This window comes from Bemisia tabaci, chromosome 8, assembly GCF_918797505.1.
Source record: "Bemisia tabaci chromosome 8, PGI_BMITA_v3".
Taxonomy (NCBI): Eukaryota; Metazoa; Arthropoda; class Insecta; order Hemiptera; family Aleyrodidae; genus Bemisia; species Bemisia tabaci.
Genome location: NC_092800.1, coordinates 5,538,782 through 5,565,114, shown reverse-complemented (window position 1 = coordinate 5,565,114; position 26,333 = coordinate 5,538,782). Strand labels below are relative to the sequence as shown.

Genomic DNA, 26,333 nt, shown 5'->3' with positions numbered 1-26,333 from the left:
CTCTGCATTGATCCATCCAACCTTGATCCATTCCAAGTTTGAATGGGCTCTGAACCACCACAACGACGACGCATACACACACCGACGCACCGTGGTCGTAAATCCAATTTCCCTGATCTGACTGTCTGACACTTAGTTTGCATTTGAGAGACGCGCATGTCCGGGCGCGGTGTCCAAGTTATGATGAGAAATTGTGAACTGGGTGTGATCTGGGATGGGTGCAGGAACGGGGAACGTACGGAAAAGAACCAATTAGTCGGGCCCATTAGGGGCAATTGAAGAGGCAACAGCTGGTGTTGTTTCACAAATTCATCGATGATCAGTTTTCCCAGCGCAGCAGAAACAGCATCAGCGACAGCTAATGAGTTGCCGCATCGCGGTCGGTGCAGCGCGGCGGCGGCGGCGCTAGCACTGGAAAACAGAACCAACCCCAAAGTTGCCAAAGTTAAAGCAAATTAAGAATTTTTAAAGGCAGCATAGGCTGGCCACGATAGAAAAATAGTGAACAATATTTATCAAAAGCGGGGGAAATTGAACCTCGGCCTCAGGTCTATTACAAGATCAGAAAATTTTGAGATCTTGAATACTAACTTTAAAAGTTGTTTCACGGAGGCTTTGGGGTTAAAATTCGTGGTATTTTTGAACAAGCATTTTTTTTCTCAAAATCAAAAATCATCGCTGGTTGGCGTTAGTCAATATATTCGACATATTTCAGAGAGGTAGCTCTGTTATCAATTTACTCTTTATTTTAATTTATCCATGCTCTGGTGCCTCTCTCGCTTCAGTTCTCATGGTTTTAAAAGTTATTCGACCTAATACATTTTTTCTACTCTCTTCACTTTTTTCATCTGCGAATAAATGGTGATTTTTTACGTTTCTTCAAATGTGACGCACTAGCGTTTGGTAGAGGATGAAAAAAATATGCTCAATAAGTAGATATTTAGTTTGGTTTAATTCAGTCTTTTGATTCCATTTTTATTTCGGGTAACGATGGACACTTTATGAATTTTATTTTAACGCATTGAAAATGGCCAGTTCCTTGTTACCACTTACAAGACGAACAACTTGTAAAGGCCACTACAACTTCCGTGCAATAAATAGCCTTATTGTTAGAAACATAGTTTCCTGTGAACCTTCACGGCTCAAAATTTTATCCGATAACTCATGACAGTTTAAAATGTTGAAGTCAAGAAGTTACCGCTACTTCTATTTGAATCGGTTGTTTTTTTTCATTGGTTTTTGCAGTTATGTGGGTCAATCCAATTAGAACAGGGCTCTGATATTACTCATGAAATACTGACGCTATTAGCTCAACTAAAACTAGACGTGTTCTTACTTAAAACAACTGGTTCACTCATCTCTTTTAGTCACAAACTTAATCTGCCAAATTTTGGGACAATCAAATGCTAAAAACCACACTATCCTTCTAAATTCTTATTCTAGCCGAAAAATATTAGGGAAAACTAGTATTGTCGGTAAAATCTGGCAATGAGCCGGGAGCATCACGATACTGAGGCATCTCATGGCCGGATCGGAACCTGTGAGCCTCAGCTCGGCTTCAGGGAGGTCCCAGCTCATTGGCCGAGAGGGGGCTGCCGTTCTATGCATATAAAATATAAATAAATGCTCTTTCCAACCTGCAGATAATTTATGGCTGACCGAGTTATTTTTTTTAAAGATTGTGATATGACGCGCCGCGCCGCTCCGAGTTGCGTCGCCCGCCGCGTCGACGTCGACGTCGTCGTAGACCCAATGGCTATGGCTCACGCTAGCCATGTTACGTCAATGGATTGCATGACTGCCCCCCTCCCTCCTCCCCCAACGTCTTGAATCGCTCAAATTCGCGCGCCTTTGTAGACCCGGTGATCATTTGCAAGGAGAGATCAAATGGGTTGCATTTTGCAAAAAGGAACCACTAGCATCGCAATGATGCTAAGACTGTGCAACTTCATCTTTTGCAATAAAATTGCGGAAATCGTGAAAAACTATGAAATTTAGATGGTAATTTTTGTCTTAAATTCACAGTTTTTAGCGAGTAAAATAGAAACTATTAATGGATAATCGGGTTTTTCCTCCAAGACAAAAGAAGTTGCACAATCTTAGCAACATTGCAATGCTAGTGGTTCCTTTTTGCAAAATGCAATCCAAATATGCAGCCCTCGTTTTAAGTTAGCTTCAAAATCATTATCAATAGAGATAAGTCGTTTGAGCGGAAAAAATTGTAAATTTCCCGCCAAAAATATGTATTCTTAAATCAAGAATGGTGCTGCTAATTTAAACTACTTTTTTCAGGAACTTAAGCTTTTTTTCTGTTTTGTTCCTCGAAAAGTTCAGCTTGAATCGAGAAAAGAATTTTTGGCGGCAAGTTCAAGAGTCAGCATACAAAATGAATGTTGTCAGAGATCAGATGAAATCTACTATTTTACAGTAAATTTTTACCTGGATAATCGATAAAAACTGCCAGGATCTTTAACAACCTCTGACTACTCTGACGTATATATTCTTGCCCAAAATTAGGTAGCTTTGTAGTGAAACTTACACTACTTTCAGCTTTCAACCTTAAAGACGTAATGAAGCATGAGAAAAGGTCATCAACTTTTAAGAAGATCCGATCGCTGTGCATTTCTCTCAATCTGAGGTCATCACCAGCTCTCCGTAGAACTCATAAATTATCGTGTCATAAATTTAAGGCAAATTAATTTCTCTTATGAAAAAAATATCGATATTTGGCAATCATTTTCATCAATCTTATACTTTTCAATTACTCATCACATTATTCACCTTAACACAGCGGCCATGAGTGTATCCTGCAAAATTACCCTTATGAAAAACTGGCAGAACCAATCACAAAAAATGTGTGAAACCAACTTTTTTCGGCATTTAAACCTTCATAATTTGGCTAATTTGATTAACAAGATTTGATAAACCACAAATCAAAACTCTTATCCAATCAGACGAGGGAGGGCATATGGATTATGCACGTCGTTAATCACTTGCACCGTGTGAAACTTCCCGCCAATCCCAAAACTACATCTGGTACGCCACAAAGTTCATCGTGACGTCATCGTATCGTCCAAATACAACACGTTCTAACACCGACGAGCACACCTTCTGTTTCCAACCGATAACACGGCCGAGCTTGGAGGCGCATCCATTTTCAAGCTCCTAAATATCGGAGTAAAAAAAAGAAAATTATCGGGGTCGTAAATCTTTGGCGTCCCGGCGTCTTGAGGCGGGGTCTCGACGCGGCAAAAGGCGTCTGGCCCGGGCCTAAATAGAGGCGATTTTCGATGGACCCCGAGCCGGCTCATCGTTGGCCGGTGAGCAACGAGACGAGAAATCCGTTCAGCCAATAAACTATCGGTTTAAATAGAATCACGTTTTCCTCACTTTAATTATACTCCGCAAGATCCACGGCTCCCACCGCCGCGGCCTCATCCCAACATTGCCTAATCCCACTCCAAAAACCTTTATTTTACACCTTTTTCGGTCATATTTGGCAAGGGTGGGGTTACCGCCAGCTTCGCTGGGCGGCGAAAAGTCGCTGTACGCAATTATCGGTATTCCGAGGGGGCAAATTGAAAAATTTTCGAAGTCGGAATTGATTTTTGATGGTGCTCGAGCACGTGTTAACGCTCGTAAATATGGCCGGATTTCGGGCCTTGTTGCCTCGTGCGGCCATCGATAACGGATTCTAGGCGGGATATATGCGTTTTTAGGTGTAAATTTGGCAATTTTTTGGGGTTCCCGCGCGGAGGTGCTAATTTCGGGGCCCGACGCCCCGCCCGAATTCCGATTCGGTGGCTCCACGATTACTTACGGCGCTCGTTACCTCTGGGGGGCCTTGAACCCGGCTGGGCGGGCTGCGGTGATATCCTACCGTGCTAAGGAAAAACGTCGTATGAACCTTCAGGAGTTGCCAAATTTCCCTTAATAAAACCTGTACTTTTGACAAAATTTATGCATATTTTTCCTTGAAATTTTCAGATATTTTAGATTAAATTGTCTACACAATTGTTTGAACATTTAAGAAAATAATATTCACAATATTCCCAGTTTTTTCGGTTTTTATCAGAGGAAACTTGGCAACGTCTGATGGCTGATACGGCGTTCTTCCTTAGCACGGCAGTATGGGAGGGAATTAAAACGCGATTTACCGCAGACGGACCCCCGGGTTCAAAACAGGGTTCCCAAGGGAAATGCACGGCTTGGAGCCTCAAATTTTCGGGCTTCAAAGGGCCCATTTAGTCTGCACTTGAGATTTCGCTCGAAAAATTATACACTTTTTGCGAGGGTTCAATAGCGGTGTTTCATTGCCGGGAGGTATCAGCAATGAGGAAGTCTTTCACCCAGAAACAGCCAGTGTGTACTGCCGTGCTAAGGAAGAACGCAGTATGGACATTCGAAAGTTGTCAAATTTCCTTTGATAAATCGTGCATTTTTTGCGTAATTTATGCATATTTTTCCTTGAAATTTTCAGGTATTTTAGATTAAATTGCTTCCAAAATTGTCTGAAAAATAGAAAGAAAAATATTCAAAACTCTTCCAGTAAATGTGTGTTTTATTGGGAAAAATATGGCAACGTCTGAAGGCTCTTACGGTGGTTTTCCTTAGCACGGCAGTATACTTCTCGTTATTTTCTTTTAGGGCGAAGAAGCTTAAAGGGACTGACATGGGACAAGGAATTGAACATACGGACTATATTTCGGAATGAGGAACTGCTATTCTCATCTCATTTTGAAAGCAACACGTATGTCATTAGTTATATCAGATAGGTGCTTTTATAGATAAGCCAGTGGCTCCGTATTACAAAATATAATCCAAATGACCGGTACTTGAAGAATTCTCACGAACTAAAATTACCACTACGACTAGTTGAAAACTTTACTTTAAGAAAAAAAATCAAAAATTAAGAAGATAGGTCTGATTTAATTTGAAACAGAGCTACGCTCTTTTCTAAGTTATTTTTTAAAATCCTACACACATTGAGTGGAGCTCCGTTGCTGTTCGGGATTCATTCACAAAACTACCGTGCTGAAGAAAAAAACCGCGTATTTACGTATGGATCTCATTACTGTTACGTCGTTTCTATTAATCAGGGTAGAAAAATGCACCGACCCGTTCGCGTTTGTTTTGTTCGAATTCGTTACGCCAATTCGATCAGTTTTGCTCTCGAATTACCGTTGCTTGGCCTTTTCACATCCTTACCTGGCCTCTTCCGCAAAGCGCCGGACAAAGACGGATATCACCGAGTATCAGGAATTGCGACCCTTTTTTTACTCTAAAAAACAATCAAAAGGTGCGGGAGTGCCTAACGGTATAAAAAAATCGTCAAGGCTAAAGATGCACAGTAACAATGCGTTTTAAGGGAAGGAAGGAAGGTTTTTTAACAATTGTCTCCGGCTCGCAAGAGGTCAGTTTGTCCTTTCAAGAGGCTAGCCGTGGAGAGGTCACCAGTGTCTCTTCAGTAAAACATCGATCAAGAATTAAGACCCAAGCAACATGCTCGTCGATGAACTGAGACAAAACGAGCAGATGGTCGATTTCTCAAAAAAAAATAATAAAAAATAATAAAAAAATAAAATCAATATCCAGAAAATCATATCAAGAATGTGCGATCAGATAAGCTGAGAAATCAAGATGCACAGTATCATTTTCTCAACAAAATTCCGTGCACGAGTACAGTGAAACTTTTTGAATGCAAGTAAGCAAAAAAATATTTTCAATTCGGCCGAAAGATATGCCTGTTTTTGGTTTCGGGGGCCGTCCCAAAATTACGTAACGCTCTTAGAGAGGGGGAATTTGTGGAGAGCGATTACGCAATTTTGTTTTTACGCATGGTAAAGGCAACAGAAAAAGTCAAAAAGCGATTAGGAGAGTCGAGGAGGTCGAAAATGCTGAAAAAGAGCGTTTCGTGATTTAGAGACGGCCCATTTGGTATCTTCTTGAATTTCGAGAGAATTACAGTTTTTACTATCACAGTAAACTCCAATTCTCATGCAGAAGATTTCCGCTTTTTTAAGCAAGAATCTGATTGAATCACAGAGTATTTTACTCTTGTCAATATTTTCCAAGAGTCTGGTAGCTACTAGATCCAATGTGTTTTTTTCCAGTGCTTGTTGACGGCTGGATGATCTACGTCACAACAGCGTTATAAGAAGAGGGATGGGTCGAAAATGCTGAAAAAAAGCGTTATGTAATTTACAGGTGGCCCATTTGGTATTCTTTCTTGAATTTTGAGGGAATTACAGTTTTTACTATCAGCAGTAAACTTCAATTTCTTATTTTTTAAAGTTAAAATTCAAGTTTTTTCATATGTACAAATGTTCGCAAGTTCTGTCGGAAAATGCAAGTAAGAAAAACGTTACGCAATGCTCAAATTCCAACCCTACAAACTGGTCCATCGCGGAGCTTCAGCGAGTCAGCTCTGAAATTCTGCAATCGACCTTGGAGCGCTACAAAGTAAGGAACGGCTTCTGAAATGTTCTTCGCGACAGACACGTGGTCAAACGGCGTTGCCACACACTTGGGCCTGGTAAGTGTGCAACAAGCCGTGTAAACACATGTTCACGCTGGTGCGCGCTCGAGCGGCTCTCCGCCTCGGATGCGCGTGCGTGCGTCAGCGCCGTTCGGCGGTTGCACTCGGGCTGGTTGCTGGTTGCCGGTTGCTGGTTCTAGCTTCCAGCGCGCGCGGAAACGATTGACTTTATAATTAACTTATGATCGTAACTCTGGCCGATAATTACCACAGGAGACTAAACGCGCCCGGATCCGAAGTTGTCACTCTTTTAGCGCGTAACACGTTGCTATGGTTGAGTAACCGATGAGAACTTTATCTGCGAGGGTCGAATCGAGAGTGAATTGGACGTATTTATGCTGAAAGGAATTATGTGCATAGGGTTTGCTTAAGACATAGTGCCTTTTGGCATAAATACGTCCAATTATAAGTTAGGGTTGTACTCTTCGAAGTCGTTCCTTAAAAGGTTCCTTTCCTTCGGAGGCCCCATATCGTAGTTTCCCGGACGAAGGAACGAAAATCCATTCCACGATTGCAAAATGGACTCAAGTAATCTAGATTGTTTTTACAACAATGTACCTGTGCAATTTTTGTCTAAAGTTTGTCGGAATTTTTGCATGAAATCAGAAGAAAAATCGGGAATATTTTCAATCAGAAATGCCCTAAAATTCTCCTGATGAAAATACAATTAGCGAGGTGAATTTGGCAACATTGAAATTTAGTTACGTTCTTTCGTGGGGAAACGACGATAAGGGTTTGAAATTGTAAGGCAGGTTCAAGGAAATCTTTAGTGAGAGCAACATTTAAAGGACGATTTTTGCAAACCTTGAGAGAAATTCAGCAGTGTAATTTTGAAAATGAGGTTTTGATAGGGTCAATGATTTGCCATTGCAATTAGTGCATAATACAAAATGGAATGTATTACGAGTTTTTTAAATCTTAAGTAGGTTTGCTCCAACCTTAAAATTTTTCAAAATCATACAATTTTTTCCTCCGTAGTTTGTACTTTTTGCAATGGCAAATCATCGTAATTCTTTGCGAGGATCCATTTTCTAAGTTACATTGCTGAGTTCTACCAGAGATCGGCAAAAACGCGGACATAGCCCTCTGTTTTCCTCCAAAATCACACGCTGAACTTTTAGCTTAATCGGACGGATAAGAGTTCCTCTCGACTGACATTCATCATTCTGGTGCAGTTTCAAATCGGAAACCAAAATAGGGCAAATTCATAGTGCAGTCGTAGAACCATCTGTCCTCATCATCCAATTAAACCTTGACAACTAGCGCTAGAGTGGACCACCAAATGCGGGGAGATGGGGGATTTCGTAAGCTGTGATTTGCTGTATCCAAACAGAATGTGGACGTATTTATGCTAAAAGGAACTATGTGCATAGGGTTTGCGTGTAACATAGTTCCTTTTAGCATTAAATACGTTCATGTGATCAGCAATCTCGGATCAGCTCCCACCAATCATTGCCCATTTTCGATGTTTCGCCCCACACCCATGAAGATTCATCTCAGCGATTGATTCTAGACATTATTCTCATAATTTAACAATTTTCTGTAAAGAATATCTTTCAAAAACAGCTAGAAAGTGACATTCTACCCTTTGTTCTGTCTTATTTTGTGTCACTGAGAGCTCCTTCAATTGAGTGCATCGACAATCCTTTTATTACCACACAAAATTTGTTTCTTGATAACACATCGACTCAGATATAGTCTAAGATATAATTGAAAAAATATTTTTAAATGTAATTTTTTCGAATACATTTTATTTTCTTACCATTTTAAGATATGCAACCTCCTCTCATGCATCTCCTAAAAAAATCCAAATGTGTTTGATCACATGCCCAGAATTATGTTTGGTATCCACATTGTTCCAATCTAAAAAACAAAAACAGGAACATATGTAAGACAAATTTGTAGTAGTAACGATTTTTACTACACCAATTTTACAGTTTTCTCCTGATAGTCTCTTGAATTGACGACTTTGTAATAAACATTCCTTGAATCACCGTAAAAAATCATTATTAAAAACATTTTGTTAGTGATAGTTTAGTTAGCAAAAAATCGTAATACTTTACATTTCAATGGATCCATATTTTCTGAGTATTTCCTCAAATAGACACAATTAATTATGCAGTTCTACAAAGTAAAAGGAAGAAGACTTGTATTTTTATTACGTCTGAGAGGCGGCTTAGAAGTTGGCTTACAAAATTAATGTCAATGTATAAAAAAAAGATAAATCATTTTGAAACTGTGATGTTCCCATGCATGACCGTCATATATAGCTTTTATCAAACGGTTAACGGGGTGGTAAAATTGCGGGAAAACATGACCAAAAAGTTCGAAAATTTCCATTAGAGTCCAAAATTTTGAGCTCTAATGAGTACCAGTACAAGACTTGGGAGGGAGGGGGTTGAACTTTTTGACCTTGTTTTCCCCGCAAAACCACCTTGCTGTGTTTTACCACCTTCTTACACACGGTTCGGGCCACGCTTCCTAGTGTTTTTCTTCTCTCTCTCGTTAAATGGTTAATATACCTCTTAATGGTAAAAATAGCAAAATTTTTGGGTGTAGCTACCAATAGAAGTTCACGTGAGGCTCTTCGTCCGTGGCTCTTAGTCATACTTTTTTTCATGAGTGCATGAACCACATGAACTCGATTGAATCATGTGTCACGGTGACCTAAGCACCTAAAAATGCACCAAGATTCCACGTCCTAGCCAACCGCCTGCCGCCGCCGCAACAACAGGAGGCAAGCACCGAGACATAATTGCCAATCTTAACATTAATTATTGATTTATCTCGAAAATTTCGGGCATAAATTTGATTTTTACCGGGAAAAACGGCAACCGAGTGCCGCTTTACTTCTTAAAACAACAACTCCCTAGCCTCATAATTTACCTTCGTTGAGGGAGCTATCCAGGTATGCCGCTCAGCTGACTAAACGATATTTTCATTTTGATTAAGAGTTTATCATCTTTGGGTGAAGCAGTCTAGCAGACCAATCAAGGTCATTTTCAACAGGTCCGGGTCTGGAGGCTCAAGGGTTTCGACATATTTGAGTAATACTCCCCTTTTTAATGTTTTAATTCCAGACTCATTGAGTGCATCTTCACGACCCGCTATCCCTCCATTGATGCCAAAAAGTTTTTCAAACTAGAAAATACCTCTATATCAACTGAAAAAAAATCAATTTCAAAATCAAATACAGCTGGAAAAAAAGGAAATCGAAAAATCTATAGGCACTTCTTCAATTGATCTTCGGCTGAGAATATTTTATTCTCGTGTATCATTTACGGACACGAATTCAAGTATTCGTGTTTGAAAATTGGAATCTTCCTTGGAAAATTTTTATAGCGTTTGTTTCAAAATTTTGATTTTCCCCCTCTTTTCCTATTTTCTCTATATTTTACTATCTGATTCTTTCCTTAAACCGTACGCTTCACTTAATAACTTACTGGTTTCATTATTTGTGTCAATTTACAAACTCAGCCCATCAGCCCAGAAAAATCTTTAGGAGTTCAACACTAAATAACAATATATCCTGGACAAATTGATTTTATATAACTGGCTAAAATATATGACACTTTTTGAATTTTCATCAGGAGGATAATCCCAGAAGTTTTCAAAAGCATCATCACATACCTATTATTCTTTCTTTTAAAGTCCTAGGATCTAATTGCTCCTTGTCATTCACCAGGATAGGGTAATGAAAAAGTCAAACCTTTTTAGCAAAACTCTGTATGCAGAGATTACAAAAAGATTGTCAAAAGCACACAGGCAAGACACAACATCTCTCCTTCTAATTTTAACTCAAGAAAAGACCGACGTTGCAGTTATGTAAAGAGAAAAACTGAAGAAAAATACAGAAAATAAACGAATCCCTAAAGTTACGGCACTGTATACTGATGTCTTCAGACAAACCTGTCGTATATTCGTTTCTCAAAGACTCAAAATACTTGTAACACGTGTATCTCGAGGTGTTTTACGTTATTGCGTTTTTTTATGAGACTATACGGCCTATGCGGAATAACTTGAAGTCCCCGATTTAGCTAAGCGCTGTTTTTTGTGGTGCAGACTATGCGACTTGTCTCCACATCAAAGAGATGGAAAATGAAGAGGAATTTTAGTTGACATTATAACGTAAGAATGAAGTAACAATGCTGGCTAACTTCTCGGTCGCCGGGTTTTCTTCTTTTTACTCATTTACCGTTCAGTTGCCAACGTTTTGCTGCGATGATTTTACCATTACACTAATTTGTTTATGCGTTCAGCAATGGAGCTGATATCACTTTGTTGAAATGAAACAACATTAAAGATTTGTGAAGCTACTCAGATATGCAATTTTGTCTTTAGTTTGCAACCAAAAGATATGAAAGTCTTATTTCAATTTTGAACCCAAAAATTTACCATATACTTAAGATTTCTACTAAAATTATCAGCGTGTATATTTGTATGGTTCGTTGTAATTTATGAAATAATTCGCAAAATCTAAGTAGCAATGCGATGATTGTAAGTCGTTTCTACATAGAATGTAAAAATCATGGAAAGCATGCCACGTGTAAATAACCTCAGTGGAATGTTCTCAATTTAGCATGCAGTTTACAGTTTATATTCACACTCGAAAAAAATCGAAGAGTATTCGCATCGAACATTAAAAATTGATGGTGCTTACAGCCTGAAAAGGCAAGAATGCAAAATAATTGTTTTCCCTGTGCATCGATTATCCTTTTTAAAACAAAATTTTGATATGTCAAACAACTAGTGTTTTCAGAAATAAAGGGAGTGTTATGATATGCACCACGAAGTTTTAATCTCACTGCAATTTTCAAAATTTTAAATGACAAATCATATAAATGGATGATTTTTAATTAGGTTATGTTATTTTTTCTGTTGCAGGTAATTAAATATGATCTCTCATGGCACGTACTAACTAATTTTTCTACCATTGGCTCAACAAAAATTGGCATTACAATCGTAAGTCAGTTTCATGTATAATAATCAAAGATTTTTTGACGAAGAACTTTTGATTATTTTCTCTCCGCATGTCTGCATGGTCACGTCAATTTTATTCATGTTACGAAAATATTGATCATTTCCCAATTTATCCACCATCGATCTTTGTAGATCGACATACTTCTCACCTCGTAAAAGCACCTGAGCTGTGCTGACTAAACACTCTCACATCCATCATGATCATTTTCTCCAAATGGCAGTTACTGTCTCCTTCTAATTGACCATTAATTATTTTAATTCAAACGGCCGAAGAGTAGCACGCGCTTCATATATTTTTACGGCCACCTACGTTTGATTTGCGACTAATTGCGCATAATTATCAATTAATCTGCGGAAAGAGTGACCCCAGAAAACGGATAATTAATTAGAAATTAAATAATGTGCGTGTGAATCACGGAGAGAGCGCTTTGCATTTAATAAACTATGGTGCTGCATGCAAATCTCTAATGATTAAACTTAGCCGCCTTTTGCGCTAGAACCCATGATTATGACGTCAAATTTTATTTTAGACGTGACAGCCTTTCGAGATTAATAACCGGTAGAACTAAAGCATTAAATTCGATGATCATTCAACTAATAAAAATACTGAAGCACCCACAATCAATGCAGCCAGGGGGATTACATTTCACAGAACCACCAGTACGCTCGATGGGATATTTTTTTAATTTTATTTATTTATTTTGTTTGAATATAATTTTCTCAGCGGGAAATTTTAATGGCGATTCCTCAATTAAAGTGAATAGTTATCAAATGAAAGTAGTCAAGATTTTTAATTTTTTTTTTTAAACATTTCTTACGCCCTTTCTCTGAAATCTTCTGAATTGTAGAAAGCAACATTCATAGTTAATTCAAGAGTAAACTCCTATTTCTGTCATTTACTAACATCTGCTCGTTCTACCTGAAAGTACCGTGAACTTAAAAATTTGTGATAGCAATGAAGAACTGTTAATGAAAACAAAAAATATAATCCAAAGAAAACTTGAAATCTATATTTTAGTGGTTTTACATGAGATCGTATACTAAACATAAACAATAAAACCCAATATCAGTTTCGAAACTTTCTCCTCTCGCTAAAAAATCACCATCATTAGATCATTTTACTTTCATCATTATGAATAAGCTCTAATCATTTTCAAGTAGATTCATTTGCGATGAAGACTATGTTTACCCAAGCCACTACATCCAATCATACCAAAAGTCCTATGTAGGGTCTTCCAAATGTCAATAATCGATTAAATTAGGTTTTAATCATTTCGCTAGTTTTCGTAATTACTTTATCCCAGAATTATTAATGATGGAAGCTGCAATACAACACTAAAGAGGTAATAGATAGCAAGTAGTTTAGCCCTCGAATATAAACTGTTGATTAACAAATTTAAGCTCCACATTTAACCTTTTACGTATGGTTGCACTTTACTTACTTGAGCCAAGTTGACGATTACGTACTTATAGCATTTGAAACAGGAAATTTTAGCAATCCCTCTAAATATCAACGATTTTTCAAAGAAAACACTTACAATCAGGAGGAATTTCACAAGGTGTACACTTAGCGACCACAACACCATTCACCACAGAGGCAACTGACCGTGCATCAACAAAAAACCGTTGAATGCAAAGCAGCATAATCATGCAAAAACCTTGAAACCCTAAAACTACGACAGGGCGAGGGGCGCTGAATCGCCGCAGCCCCCTAGTCAAACAAAAAGGCTATTCTTCACCAAGGTAGTATACATCAAATTCCTTGTTCCGTTCCTTCCTTTTTTTCATCTCCCTTTCATCCGTCTTGTTCTTTCCCGTCTCTTTCGCCGAAAAAAATATCCGCTAACCTACAATTAGTTGCCAACCGGAGTAAATGGTGTTTAACTGCGGACGAGCAGTGTTTAAGTCGAGGTAGGGCATCGTACCATGATTGCTACCCACGAGCAACGTTGCTGTTTGCGAATATATCTTCAAATGTATTTAAACGTTATATTGTCGCATTTTTGCGTATTATTGACGGGGTTTTGCGAGATTCTATCTGCCTATGGTGGTTCAGAGGTGAAAAAATTCAGTGTTTCAGTCCAAAAGTAATTTTAACGGTGCATTGTTTTTGTTTTGTCAGTGGAAGTGTCATAATATATTTAACAAAATTTCCTCGGATAAAAAATTTCAGTATCTAGAAAACTAGAATCAGTGTTAGCAGTAAAATATTGAAAATCATGCACAAATTTTGAGCTGCATACTGGTGGCTAAAAGGGAAAGCACGCACAAATATGCACGGCAGCATAAACATCCACGGCAACAAAAATATGCACGGCTACAAAAATACTGGCCAAAATTATATTGACTATTTCTCACCAACAAAAGAGGCATTATAGCAATACTCGAATTTACGTTTTTCATCAGAACGAAATTAAATTATGCTCAGTAATAAAAACATCACTCACGCTGTTCAGCTTGAAACATTGGAGCTTTCAATCGATTAGCAGTGTTCGTTTTTTTATTTATAAGGGTAAATAACTTTCATTTTTAAAAATGATTTAAAAATGATTCCCTCTTATATCAAACAGTTATTCTCTTATCATTCTTTCAATGAAATTAGAAATCAATTCATTTGATGCAGATTTTATATTGATTTTGTCGAGTAGACGCCGTGTACAGTTTTCTCACTAATTTTTTATGTCATTCCATTTATTTTATTTTTTTTTACCATTTTTCCTACAGAAAAATCGCGACAAAAATCAAATGAGTACATTGTTGCCTGATCATCCTTCAATTAAAGCAAGTTTGAGGAAAATTGGCAACCTCGCTGTCGCGCCACGCACCTCCAAAAACGCGAAGGCGTCGCATGCTACAAAAAGGTTTCAGCACTCGTAAAGCATCCGCAGCCTTGCCAAATCGTGATTGCAAATTCCTGTCCAAGCAGAATGAATCGCTCACACACGGCACTATTTGGCAACCGCGCATCCGAGCAGGGGCAATTATTACCCCTGGAAGCTCATTTTTAAACATTTTATTTCTCCACGGCAATCATCCCCCTCCCCACCGGCGGCGGCCGCGTAGGAGACTGATACCCGTGTGAGTAATGGTAACGGGGAGCGATCTTATTAACAATTATCTACGACCAGAAATTAAGATCACGTGACGGAGATAGCCTTTCGCGGACCCTTTCGCCGCAGCTTCATCAACACTCGATATTTTATCCCGCCCGACAATTTTGAGCGGGTTTATTAAATTATACGACGCTTGAACACGGAATGTGCTCCTGCGAGCTGCTAAGTGCGAAAAATCTGGTGCGTGGTGGAAACTGGCTGGAGGATAACGATACAAAGAATGAAACGCGTACTTTCGTGGAGGTGTTTCGTGCCTTCACTGGAAAAAAACACATTGGATCTAGAGTCCAGACTCTTAAAAACATCGACAAGAAAAAATACTCTTGATTCAATCAGATTTAAGCTTACACCAAGAACCAAGCCTCTTAATTTGAGCGGATTTCTTTTTGATTTAAGCTTAAATCTGATTGAATTAAGAGTCCTTTTTCTTGTTAATGTTTTCAAGAGTCTGGACTCTAGATTCAATGTGTTTTTTTTCCAGTGTTTGGAAAAAAAGCCGGGCAAGTTTGAGTCAGGAAACTACGGGGCTGTCCATGAATTCCGTAAGGTTCTCAGGGGGAGGGGGTTCAAGGAGAGTGTTACGCCATTTTGTTTTAAAGTGTTGAAGGATAGGAATCTACGTCACTAAAGCGTTACAAATGGGACGGGGGATGAGATCAAAAATGCCGAAAATGTGCATTACGGAATGTAGGAATGGCCCCTTAGTCAAGGCAACTGTCCATTTCGCCTTCAAATCGACGTGTAGGCCAAAACTCAACACTCGAGTACGAATAGTTATCTTCACGCGCCTTCGAGATTTTTCATTATTTAAATGATTCCTCTGGGTTGCGATTGTCGCAGTTAAAGGCTTGAATGGTTTTTGAATGTAAAAATCATCGCACAAAAGCGTTTTTTTTATGAGCACAATCATTCGGTCGCATTTGAACAAAACTTGTTTGCAAACAGACGACGCTCATTATTAAAGCGAGGGATCTTTGTACATCAGATTTGCATGCTCATAGTTCCTTTTTTTGCTTGGCGATTTATCGATTGATCTGCCATATACAGCTATGGAGAAGGATCGATGAACAGTGTTTTCGCAACTAATACCTTTATGATCGATCCTTTACCATAGCTTCAAATGAGGACAGATCAATAATCGAATATTTCACGTCTCGCCTCTGTTATATTTTCAAGTGCACCTGAAATATCTTAAGGAACTAATTATACTAGATCTCACATTCCTAAGGAAATAGTTCACAGTTGTCCAATACACTTTCACAGGAGTGATAAGAGATAAAAACTCGAAAGGCCGAAGAAACGGAGCTGGAAAGTGAACGTGCACGAGTGAAACAAAGCGGGACGTCGTCAAGTTTTTCTGCCCATTTCTGCTCCCGTTTTTGTTCGGGTTCAAAGGGGGAGTTTGACCTACTAACGGTCATTAACTTTTGCAACGGAGCGATATCGTTTGGGCCGGCGAGACGGGAGCCACCCTTGCCGCTCCGCACGCCAAAATCCAAGCAAAATCCCATTTAACCATGTAGCAACTCCACAACTTGGCAACCGGCGAGGTCCTGTCTTTTCCCAATATCATTCACCTCAAAACGAGGGGGGAGACCTAACCTAACTATCAATTAAGCGCTGTGTGCAAAGATTTCATGAAACCATCTGATCACGATTTATCCCCTCGATAAGCCCGCACACACTCGCCGCTCGGTGATCGAGCTTGTGCATGTGTGTGTATGTGCTCACAGGTAATAATTACATTCCGCGGGTAAACCACCATCCGTATGCTGCCATGCTAAGGAAAAACGCCGCATGAGCCTTTAGACGCTGCCAGATTTCCTGGACTAAAAACCGAATTTCCTGGAAAAATGTTGAATATTTTTTTCGAATTTTTCAGATTATTTTGTTCGCAACTTGATCGAACATATCAGAAAATTTCACGGAAATACATGCATAACACTCCTCAGAAATACATGTTTTGTCCGAAGAAATTTGGCAACCCTCGAATGTTCATACGGCGTTTTTCCTTAGCATGGCAGTATGGACCCTGCGACGAGTGAGAAGATGGTGCCTGGGTTGGGCCTGGTTTTCACTTGATACTCCCCCACAGTTGCGAGGCGTGAACGGACGATTATCGATATATCTCCCCATTTGAAGCTATGGTAAAGAATCGATTACTGAGGTGTTTGTTGTGGATACTCTGTTTATCGATCCTTTTCCATATTTTTAAATGACAGATCAATCGATGTATCGCAAAGCACGCCACGCCACTGCCCTCGGCGTTTTACTATGGGTGTGAAGTGAGCGAACGTATGGAGGGAAAATATTAATCGAAAGATAACCGCGAGGAAGATAATCAAATGCGGGCATTTTTTCAATTTCAAGAAATCGAGTTTGTTTGATTTTCCAAAGGTAACAGGGATGCGGAGCATTAATAGAAAATTGATAAAGTTCGCGAAATTTTATTTTTAGGATCAAATATACTGCATTTTGCAAACTACTGGAACTGCAATTCGGCTATAGGACTGCGTGCAGCATCTTTTATTTGGCAAAAGCATTTTGAAAATTAGGGTATCTCTAACTGCATCCTATCAAATGTCAATAAAAAGACCAATAGATTTAATTTTCGGACCTACTCTTTGTTGAGTTTTAAATGTAAAATTCGCTCAATTTTAGGAGCATCTTAATGCAAATTTTTCCTCTCCCAAAGTATAGTCAAAACAACCAAGGAAAGGCTTAACAATGAAATCCAAAAGACGAGTGTCTATTTTAAGCAACATTATTTGTTTAGGTATGAGTGGAAAGTGTTGAAATTATTAAATCACACACTGATAGCAACATTTCAAAACCCATGATTCGTTTAGAAAAATGCAGCTTAAATGCTTTAAGGACTACAGAATTCACCTTATTTTCCGCTGATGGTCCCGACTTTTATTGATTTCATCCCCTTAACCCTTTAATGAGCCGCGCCCAATTTTTCAAGTGTTTCGATCTCTGCGTTTAAACACGCGGCCTCACAGAGGGGTTGCTGGAAAAGTTGGACCAATGTTGACACTTTCGTCCAAAGAGCGGAATATATTCATGCAAGCAAATTATCCCGAATTATAATTTATTAAAAAGGTTTAGCAACTGCGGTCGGGGGCAATTAGTCACACGAGGCGCTTCTTTTAGCACGACAGTCACATTCATCCGTCCCTGCCGTGTCGTCCCTGGCCATCCCTGCCGTTGTTCAGCTTGTATCATACTGTCTGAAAATATGAACTCATGTACCTTTATAATTAATTGCTTTTTATTCCACCCTCCACCGGTCTGTACAGACTTTCCTGAAAACGTCGCACCAGCCCAATCGATGACCTGCAGCTCGTTATTATATATTTACATATAAAAAACTACATCAATTCCGTAAAACGGACCTCGATCAGTTGATTAAAGCGTACTATTTGTTCTTTATTCCTCTGAAAATGCCGAGCACGATGGAGCTTTGCATGTGTCAAGAATTTGCGATTTAAGCACTGAATACTGTGTAAAATTTCCCTTGAAACACGGCGGGGCTTCTTGTTTCCTCCGAAATCAACTCCAAAGCTCAAAAAAGATCTTAAAGTTCAGGCTGTAATTAAATGGATATCCCACGATATCCTGAGAGTTTACTTCTATATCAAGTCAAACTCCACATGCAAAAATAGGGAGCAAATACATTAGCAGGGTATCTGTGTTTTGTCATGGGAACGGAGTTCCCCATGATATTAGAATCGTTCCGTTGCTTTCGCTATGGGATTCCCTATACCTCTGCGACCTTGAGCGTTTCGCCCAGTCTCCGATTTTTGGTTGATTTTCCGATGTATCAAAAACCGTTGTATTTTTTAGCCAATCATGTCTCTACGTCAAGTTGTGTTGATTGCTAAAATTCGCTTTCAGCGAGTTTTTTTCCACCTCGAGATGTCGTGTCTGACTGGTAAATCTGCGCAGAACCACGAAGTTCCGTTTTTAGGCAAATTCTTTTTTTTGGGAGGTTCTGATTGGTTATTTTTCGCCATCAGTTTTCTGTTCGTTGGTGCAAAAGATCGCCTACCTCGGTGTTCTTGAGAAGCCGCCATTATCCCACCTCAAATTTGAAAAATAGAAGTAAAGAAATAATAACCATCGTACAAGGTGGAAAATTGTTCTGGAGGACTCGTTACGGATAAAGAAGTCAAAATCAGAGCTCGATTGATTGATTTAATTCATGGATACGCAAATATTGCCTTAGCTCAACTGCCGCGATCGGAATGCGTGCTGGGATGGACCTCGAGACGCATTAAAACAGTGCGAACCATGGCTCCTACAGCAATACAGCAATGCGCTTCATATCATCCCAAAAGCAGTCTCTTGTGATAAGTCCCGCCCATTGCTTGAGTCTTTTGTATGCTATTTTTACTCTCGCTCACGTGGATCCGTCATAGCCTAGTTGACTAAACCGCCTCGTATTTTTGATTCGGTGCGGGCACCCGGCGATCGGGAGTTCGATACCCGACGATGGAAACTACTTTTTAATGGTTGTATTGAATGTTTTAGACTAATCATCAAAAAATAATTAATAGTAGATGATAAATGTACGAACATTTTCTCGTGAGTTAATATGTTAAACAAAAATACTGGAATATACCTTCTTCATATAATCAGCCACATGTTCCCCCAAATTAATGACGTTATTTTCTTTTTTCAATAAAGTTAATTTGCATTCAACGTTCGTAAGTTAAGCAAAAAGTACCTATTGATACAAATAGAAAGACATGAAAATAGTATGTCTAACATTTCAGTTGTTTTTTTTTTTTATTATTTATTTTTTGTTTTTTTGTTTTTTCAATAAAACAAATTGACTGGGACTAGAATCATCGTATCTCTGAAGACAAAAGCTAAGTTTTTTGATACAGAAATACTAATATATTCATCCTTTATATAATCAGGGAGATGTTGACCCAAATATTGATGTATATTTTCTCTGTTCGCCCAAATTAATGATGGTATTTTCTTTTTTCAATAAAATTAATTTACATTCCACGTTCTTAAAGCAATATTTTCTCCAAAATTCAGCAAAAAATAACAATTTATACCTACGCAAAAAGTAAATAAATAAATAAAGCAATGACATGAAAGTAGTATAGGTAGTACACATCTAACATTTCGGTTACATCTATTTGAATGAAAAAAATGGCAACTTAGGAAGCACATAGGTCACTTATCGACGGTGAAACTACCAAACCACGTATCTCGGTTTGCGACGTCGCAGACTTCCTGTCATACTTTATTTTTTAAATGAAAAGCTACTTAACGTCCAGTCTTGAAAATTTCCGTGATTTTTCCTCTTCGTGCGGAGAAAATTCTGTGAAAATTTCAAGGAATGATATTGATTTGGTCTACTTCAAAAAAATAAAATGTGAGCGGAGATTTTTAAACACCGCAAACGAGATACGTGGTTTGGTAGTTTCACCGTCGTTATGATGCGTATTCGGGCATATGCGTAGAGTAAAAATATCATACTTTACGCCGAAAAAACGAAACTGAAAGTTAAATGCGTTAACTTCCAAAAACCATACATAAAGTTTTGCTATCCCCAAAGAAAGTGACAACTCTGTTAATGCATTTTCTCCCTATCTTTGCATGGATCAGAGTTTGTCTTGATATAGAGGTGGTCTCTCAGGATAGCGTAAGATGTTCCCTCCATTACATCCTCAACTTCGAGAGCTTTTTTGAGCTTTGGAGTTGATTTCACGGAGAACCAGTGGCGCCATCGTGTTTCTCGCAAAATTCCATATGAGCACCAGTATTTAAATCACAAATTTCTGACACATGCAAGAGCTCCATTACTCCATAGTCCTTAGTCCCCTTAGTACATTACAACCACCCGTTTCAACCAATAGGATCGCTCCATTTTCCGTTTGTCTTCCATGTCTATCCCTTTTATCTATCACTTTCACTAATCAGCCCGCAGTTTAGAGGCTATCGGAGGGTCTCTATTTGTCTCCGATTTGCATAAATCCTTTCTATCATCTTCGTCGGACATCCTCGACGGACGTCACGAGCGGTGGCGCTACGCTCTCGTCTCATCCTGGTCGTGTCGTTGGCGCATCAAACGCGGATCTCCGACGCGGGGGGCCATCAAAGTAACGAGCCGTCGTTTGATGCTCGTTAAAGTCGGCAGTTAGCTAATTAACGGGTGATAACTCCAGTGCGTCTGCGCCGACTCCCGACTGCCAGACCTGAACGAAATCTGATTAGGATGAGAGCTTTTCACACTCGGCATTACAATGATCGCGACGCGCCCGGCCCGGCCGGCGTGCCCCTGCCCGCCCGCCGAACCCTCCCATTAAAGAAAGGAAAACACCGTCCTATGGATTATCTCTGGTTGTATCTCTTGATGATATCTGTGAATTCGGCTCGCTTCTATCACTTCTTGGTACAGGTTCAAGGTCGGCTCTGCCACCTTCGCTGAAATTTAACCTCTATTTACAGAGCAACTTTTAGCGTTTTTTTTTTGGGGGGGGGGAGGGGCAGTTATAGTCCAGTTAACGAAAGCATTTTAGTGGAACAAACTAGAAAAAAGCTGAATTTTTTTTACCATAGATTGTATACTTCCAAATGAGTGTTTTCTAAAACCCCATCCGGCTCCCCCCAGCTCCCCTAAAGTGCAAAAATTACCCCTTTTTTTAAACCTTTCCCTAGGGCCGCTTCTAATTTGCTCAAACTCGGTTGCCTAGGGACCTTTTTGTTATGCAACGTCTACCATGGATAAGTATTTAAGCCTATTGATACATCCAAACAAGCGAAAGAGAAAAGAGCTTTTACATCCCGAGCACCTTATCAAACATCGATGGCCGGATTGCGAATCAACATATCTCCGTTTGCAACTTTGCAGACCTCTTGTCATAAATTGCTTTTCTTTGGAAAACTAGGCAACGTAAATTTTTGAAAATTTTCTTGATTTTTCTTCTCTGTTTGCAGAATATTCTGTATGAACTTCAAGCCACAAAGATGACTTGTTCCTTTTCGAAAAAATCAAGTAGGAGCGAGAAGTTTGAAACATCACAATAGAGATATCTGCGAGTGGTTTTGCACTTTAGCCATCGATCTCTAAAAAATATCAACACAATTGAATAACACACTTACGGTGTCTCTGCTTTGAAATATATGCAAGCCCGCTCCCCAAAATTCGTAAAAGCAATTTACGAAGAGGACAATTTATAACAGAGCCTTAATTATCATCTCTATCTAAACGTGTCATTTTTAAAAGAGCCTAAGTGTTAAGTATACGCTTGAAAACTAGAGTCCGTAATGAACGGAATACTTCAAGGCTCGTGAGTTTTTGGCGCTTAAGCCCTTTGAAAATTGAACGGTTCAATTAAGATCTGAATACGAGAGCGGGTGTGCGAACTCTCAAAGAAGGCGAATAAATTTGAGCGCGGAACGCACAGCGAGGAAAGAGGGAGCTCGCGTAAAATGCAGTAAAATTCGGAAAAACCAGATGCGACCTCCTTGGCATCTGATAATTTGGACGTTTTTATATTAAAAGGAACTAAGTGCATAGGGTTTGCGTGTAACTTAGTTCCTTTTAGCGTTAATACATCCATTTAAACCGCGCTTCGCCCTCAGACAACGCGGCCCGCGGATGGGATTTGTGAATGGATTAAATTAGATTCTTTGCATCTCCACTCCATCTCTATTAATCTCAGACGAATATTTCAGCTGTACTTTTGTCGCTACCACAGTTGCCTAATTTGAGTATTTACTCTTACTTTCTGTGTTTTTATTCGTGTATGCACTTATAAATGTGCGTAGACTTTATGCCTAAAATGAAAAGGTCGCACATCTGGTACATCATTTTCTATTGCTGTCTACAAGGAATCATTTCATTTTTAATAGTCTTGCCTTCTTGAAGTTGTATCTATTTATTTCTTTTGAAGTTATAATTTTAAATGTTGAGATACTTTTGAAGGAGGTTCTCATGAATATTTGTTTTCTCTCCACAGAAAAAAGTGTTGGAGTTTATCTCCAAAATTGTGGTATTACCCCAATTCGTTGAATGATATGGCCATTTCCAATTAATTTGTAGTAGTATCGCAATATTTGGGTTCGTAACCTAATGTATTAGGGTAGTATCACAACAACCCCTACCTCCTTTTTTCCGTGTATGATACATTTTGAGAAAGAGCGATCCAGAAATCAAAGAAATCTAAGATTTCTAATCTTTATTAAAGAATCTAAAGTCACTCTAAACCTACCGGAAGGAGAAATTACCATCCATGAAATTATTTTGTTTTCTTTCTCGCTTTGTATCACGCAGAAGAAAGTTCGATCTTCGTTGCACTTTTTACCAAAATTGCAACTGCCGGATGACCAGACCGAATACTGTGGGATTAGATACGATTATTCCAAATGTTACCTAGTAGGGTTTCAAAGATTCGAATTATCTTTTGACTAACTATTTATTGCTTAGTATCAGCGCTTTATTTACTCGTCCAGTGGAAGTAAATTATTACCAGAGGAAGAAAAGACGAAACCTGTTTTTTACAAAAATAATGTACTAAATCCTGGAGAGCAGTTGGAAGCTGGGTACTTGTACACCAAAATGTAGTTTTTTCATGAGAAGTGGCACCATCTTAATCAAGTCACCTTAAATTTTCCCCGCCGTCAGCACCTCCGCTTTTATCATTCAGCCAATTTCAGTCTGCGGTTTCAGAGTTTGAGTCTTTGAGTTAACTGAAAATTAGGGGTGGATTTAGAAACGTGCCGCCTGCTGGCACTGAAATGATTTGCCACCGCTGAATTATTGAGCCGAGTTTGCCAAGCTTGCACCGAACTAGCGGTAAACAGTGGTGCATCTTGAACTTCTTCACCTTCCCTCTCCCGCCGCTTCTCGTTAAAAAAGGAGGGGTTTGGTTTTGTGGCCCCTCCCCTCATCCTTACACCTGATCGCTGAGGGAACCAGCCAAAGGAAGGAACTTGAGCTATGAGTAGATGGATCTAAAAATTCAGCGCTTTTCTTTTTTATTGTCTGCGATTTAGAATCAAATGAATTGCATTCGATGTTCAACGAAAAAAAGTTGACACTTCAATTTTGAGATGATGTATTCAAGTATTCAGGATAATTTCTTCATACTGAATTTCATAGAGACGTTGCTTTGAAATCATTTTAAAATTATGTGATGCAATATTTCCTGTCTCCGATCCTAGATTTGCAAAAAAGCGCATCAGTAACCAAGGCGTATGCTCATTACAACCAGAAGCCCAGTGCTGCTTATACAGATTTCCTGGGGAGCGCATATTGCCAGAATGTCACTATCAGGTTACCCATAATTGGAGTACGTTTTGCAATAAGGAGCCACTATTTCTGGTTTATTTTAGAAACAACATACATGCTATTGGTTTCTCTATACAGGTATGTGATTTTATGGAAGAGCTAGAGATAGTGGTTCCTTATTGCAAAATGAAATCCAATTATTCGTTAACTAATTTTGCCATCATCCACGTTATCATTCGATTTTTTTTAGAAACAAAATGGTGGATAAAAAAATCCGGCCCGAGGGACCGAATGTTCAGTCAAACGACGAAACAATGAATTCTGAGTAGGCTGTATTTTTACTTTTTTTTTAAATAATGAAATAAAAGACAGATCACCTGGACGGATTTCTGCCAAACGGAACTACGTGCATTAAGACATGAACCCTGAGATCACATAAGAATGTATACATAACAGGGCTCACGTCATAATGCACATAGTTCCGTTTGGCAGAAGTACGTCCACCTGATCATTGATACCATTTTCGAATCCATATTTTATTCTCGTGATGCGACTCGAAATAAATCAAGCATTTTCGCACAGGTTGTGGATATCGTAGACACACGACGCGGCCAGGAGGAACAAACAAAATGATGAATGTCGAGTCTGGAGTAGGCGCAGAAAAGGGGGACCAGGAACAGGAAAGAAGAGCGGAAGGGGAGGGCAACTAATAGGGAAGTAATGAGAGGGAGAAAGAGGGGGAGGAGCTTTAACGACTCGCGCCGTGTCGGCGAACGTACGACCGGCCAAAAGCACCGGGCGGCGAGCGCGTAATTCGGCCTAGTTCTCACATCGGCGGGACTCCCAAGGTCACGGAGGCTCATAAAATGACATAAGAAGTGCCCCTGCACCCGGCGAGTCATGAATGAAAACGGGGGAGAAGACGACGCGACCCAGACCGGCGAGACGGAGAAATCGAATAAAACAATGTTACCATCATATAATTTATTTTTACTCCCGTTTAATGAATTCAAAAAGCTTATAGTGGACTCATAAACATCGGGCTTTATTACCTAAAAAACGGAGTGAACCTACCGGCTCGCCGCGTTGTCGCTTTCGTCTTTGTTTATGCGAGAATCCCGGCGATAAAGTGGATTTTATCCGCGAGACGTGTCACCATTGCGGTGGAAGCGGTCATACGCGCACCGGCTGTAGAGTTGGCGCATGCGCTCGATGCCTTCCACGATGCCCGCGCCACGTGCTCGACGCTAGCGCTGCGCGGCGCAAGCGGCGAAGGCGGGAACTGCGGCATTGGAGTTTTGATACTCCTGCTCTCTGTCGGGGATCGGGTGAAACTTCGCTTCCGAGCGGGAAGACAGAGCGCGCCACCTGCAGACCAATCGATCCCGCCTTGCGCGGACGAATAATTTGAGGTTGATGGGAGGAGGGACTTTTTTTCCTCGTTCCGTTTCACATTCTTCTTCGTTGAATTAGTTTTATGTGCTGTGTTATGGCTGCGAATATCCTCTTCATGATGGATTTGTTGTTGTAACACGCTTTAACACTCATATAACGGGCTCTTTCGAGGAATCCTTCATTGATGTTCTTCATTTTTCGTGGCTAATCTTCGAATGTCTCGATTCACAATTTGTTTCTGCCCTCAGAAGTGTACTAATTGTCGCATTTACCCACTTTTGACTGTTTTGTCAACATAATATTCATCATTTCTACATCATCACTTCCAATGATATTTTGATTAATCCAGGCAGAATCTCAGTGGCTTTGACGTATGGTCTCTGAAAACGAAGGACAATGTGCCTTACGAGAAAATGGATAAAACGTCTGCATGATGCTTGACGCAATTTTTTTACCGGCGAAAGACTTAGTGCATACGTTTCAACGAATTTTCCCGTATTTTACCCAATTTTTTATTTTTATTTTATTTAAACACGTTTAAACTTAGTTCAGAGCCTTCCTTACATTGTCTGACAAATTTTTTTTATTATTTTCAAATGTTTTATTACTTTCGAAATGTCTTATGATAATTTGCTCGGTAAAGAATGATGGCCAGCCACTTAAATAATTCACTCTGTAGAATATTTCATCAGAACAGGATTTTTCTCATTTTTCATCCATTTTTCAAAATTGTTTAGAGAGGAGAGCATGCTTTAAATTACAAGCGACGTCACTTACTATAGTGAGCTTGTAACCTCGCATAAATATTGACCAAACATCATAAACTCACCCTCAACTTACGAAAATAAATACTTTTATTTTGTACAAGCCCATTTGCCAGGTTTTAGAGATTGCTTTGTCTCGTTAATGATGAGAGGAGAATTCCATTATACGGGGAAGTTACATGGATGCACTACACTTTCATAGAATCAATCTTTGAATTTTCTGAGGTGTTTAACTGAAAGAAAATAATATTGATCTGGCATGTCGTAAAATTGTATTAAAATAA

At 39.3% G+C, this 26,333-nt stretch overlaps 1 protein-coding gene across 3 annotated transcripts in view; it reads left to right on the top strand.

Moving 5' to 3' along the window:
- The window catches only part of LOC109037947 (homeotic protein ultrabithorax), a 272,996-nt gene that overhangs the window by 47,760 nt on the left and 198,903 nt on the right, over nt 1-26,333 (top strand). Inside the window, exon 2 of one of the 3 annotated variants that reach the window (XM_072303376.1) lies at nt 11,423-12,063. The exons of the other annotated variants lie outside the window; for them this stretch is intronic. Within the exon in view, the coding sequence (XP_072159477.1) occupies nt 11,423-11,430 (8 nt within the window). The 3' untranslated portion in view covers nt 11,431-12,063. Of the gene's footprint in view, nt 1-11,422; nt 12,064-26,333 lie in introns of those variants that run through there. 3 annotated transcript variants of the gene reach the window in all.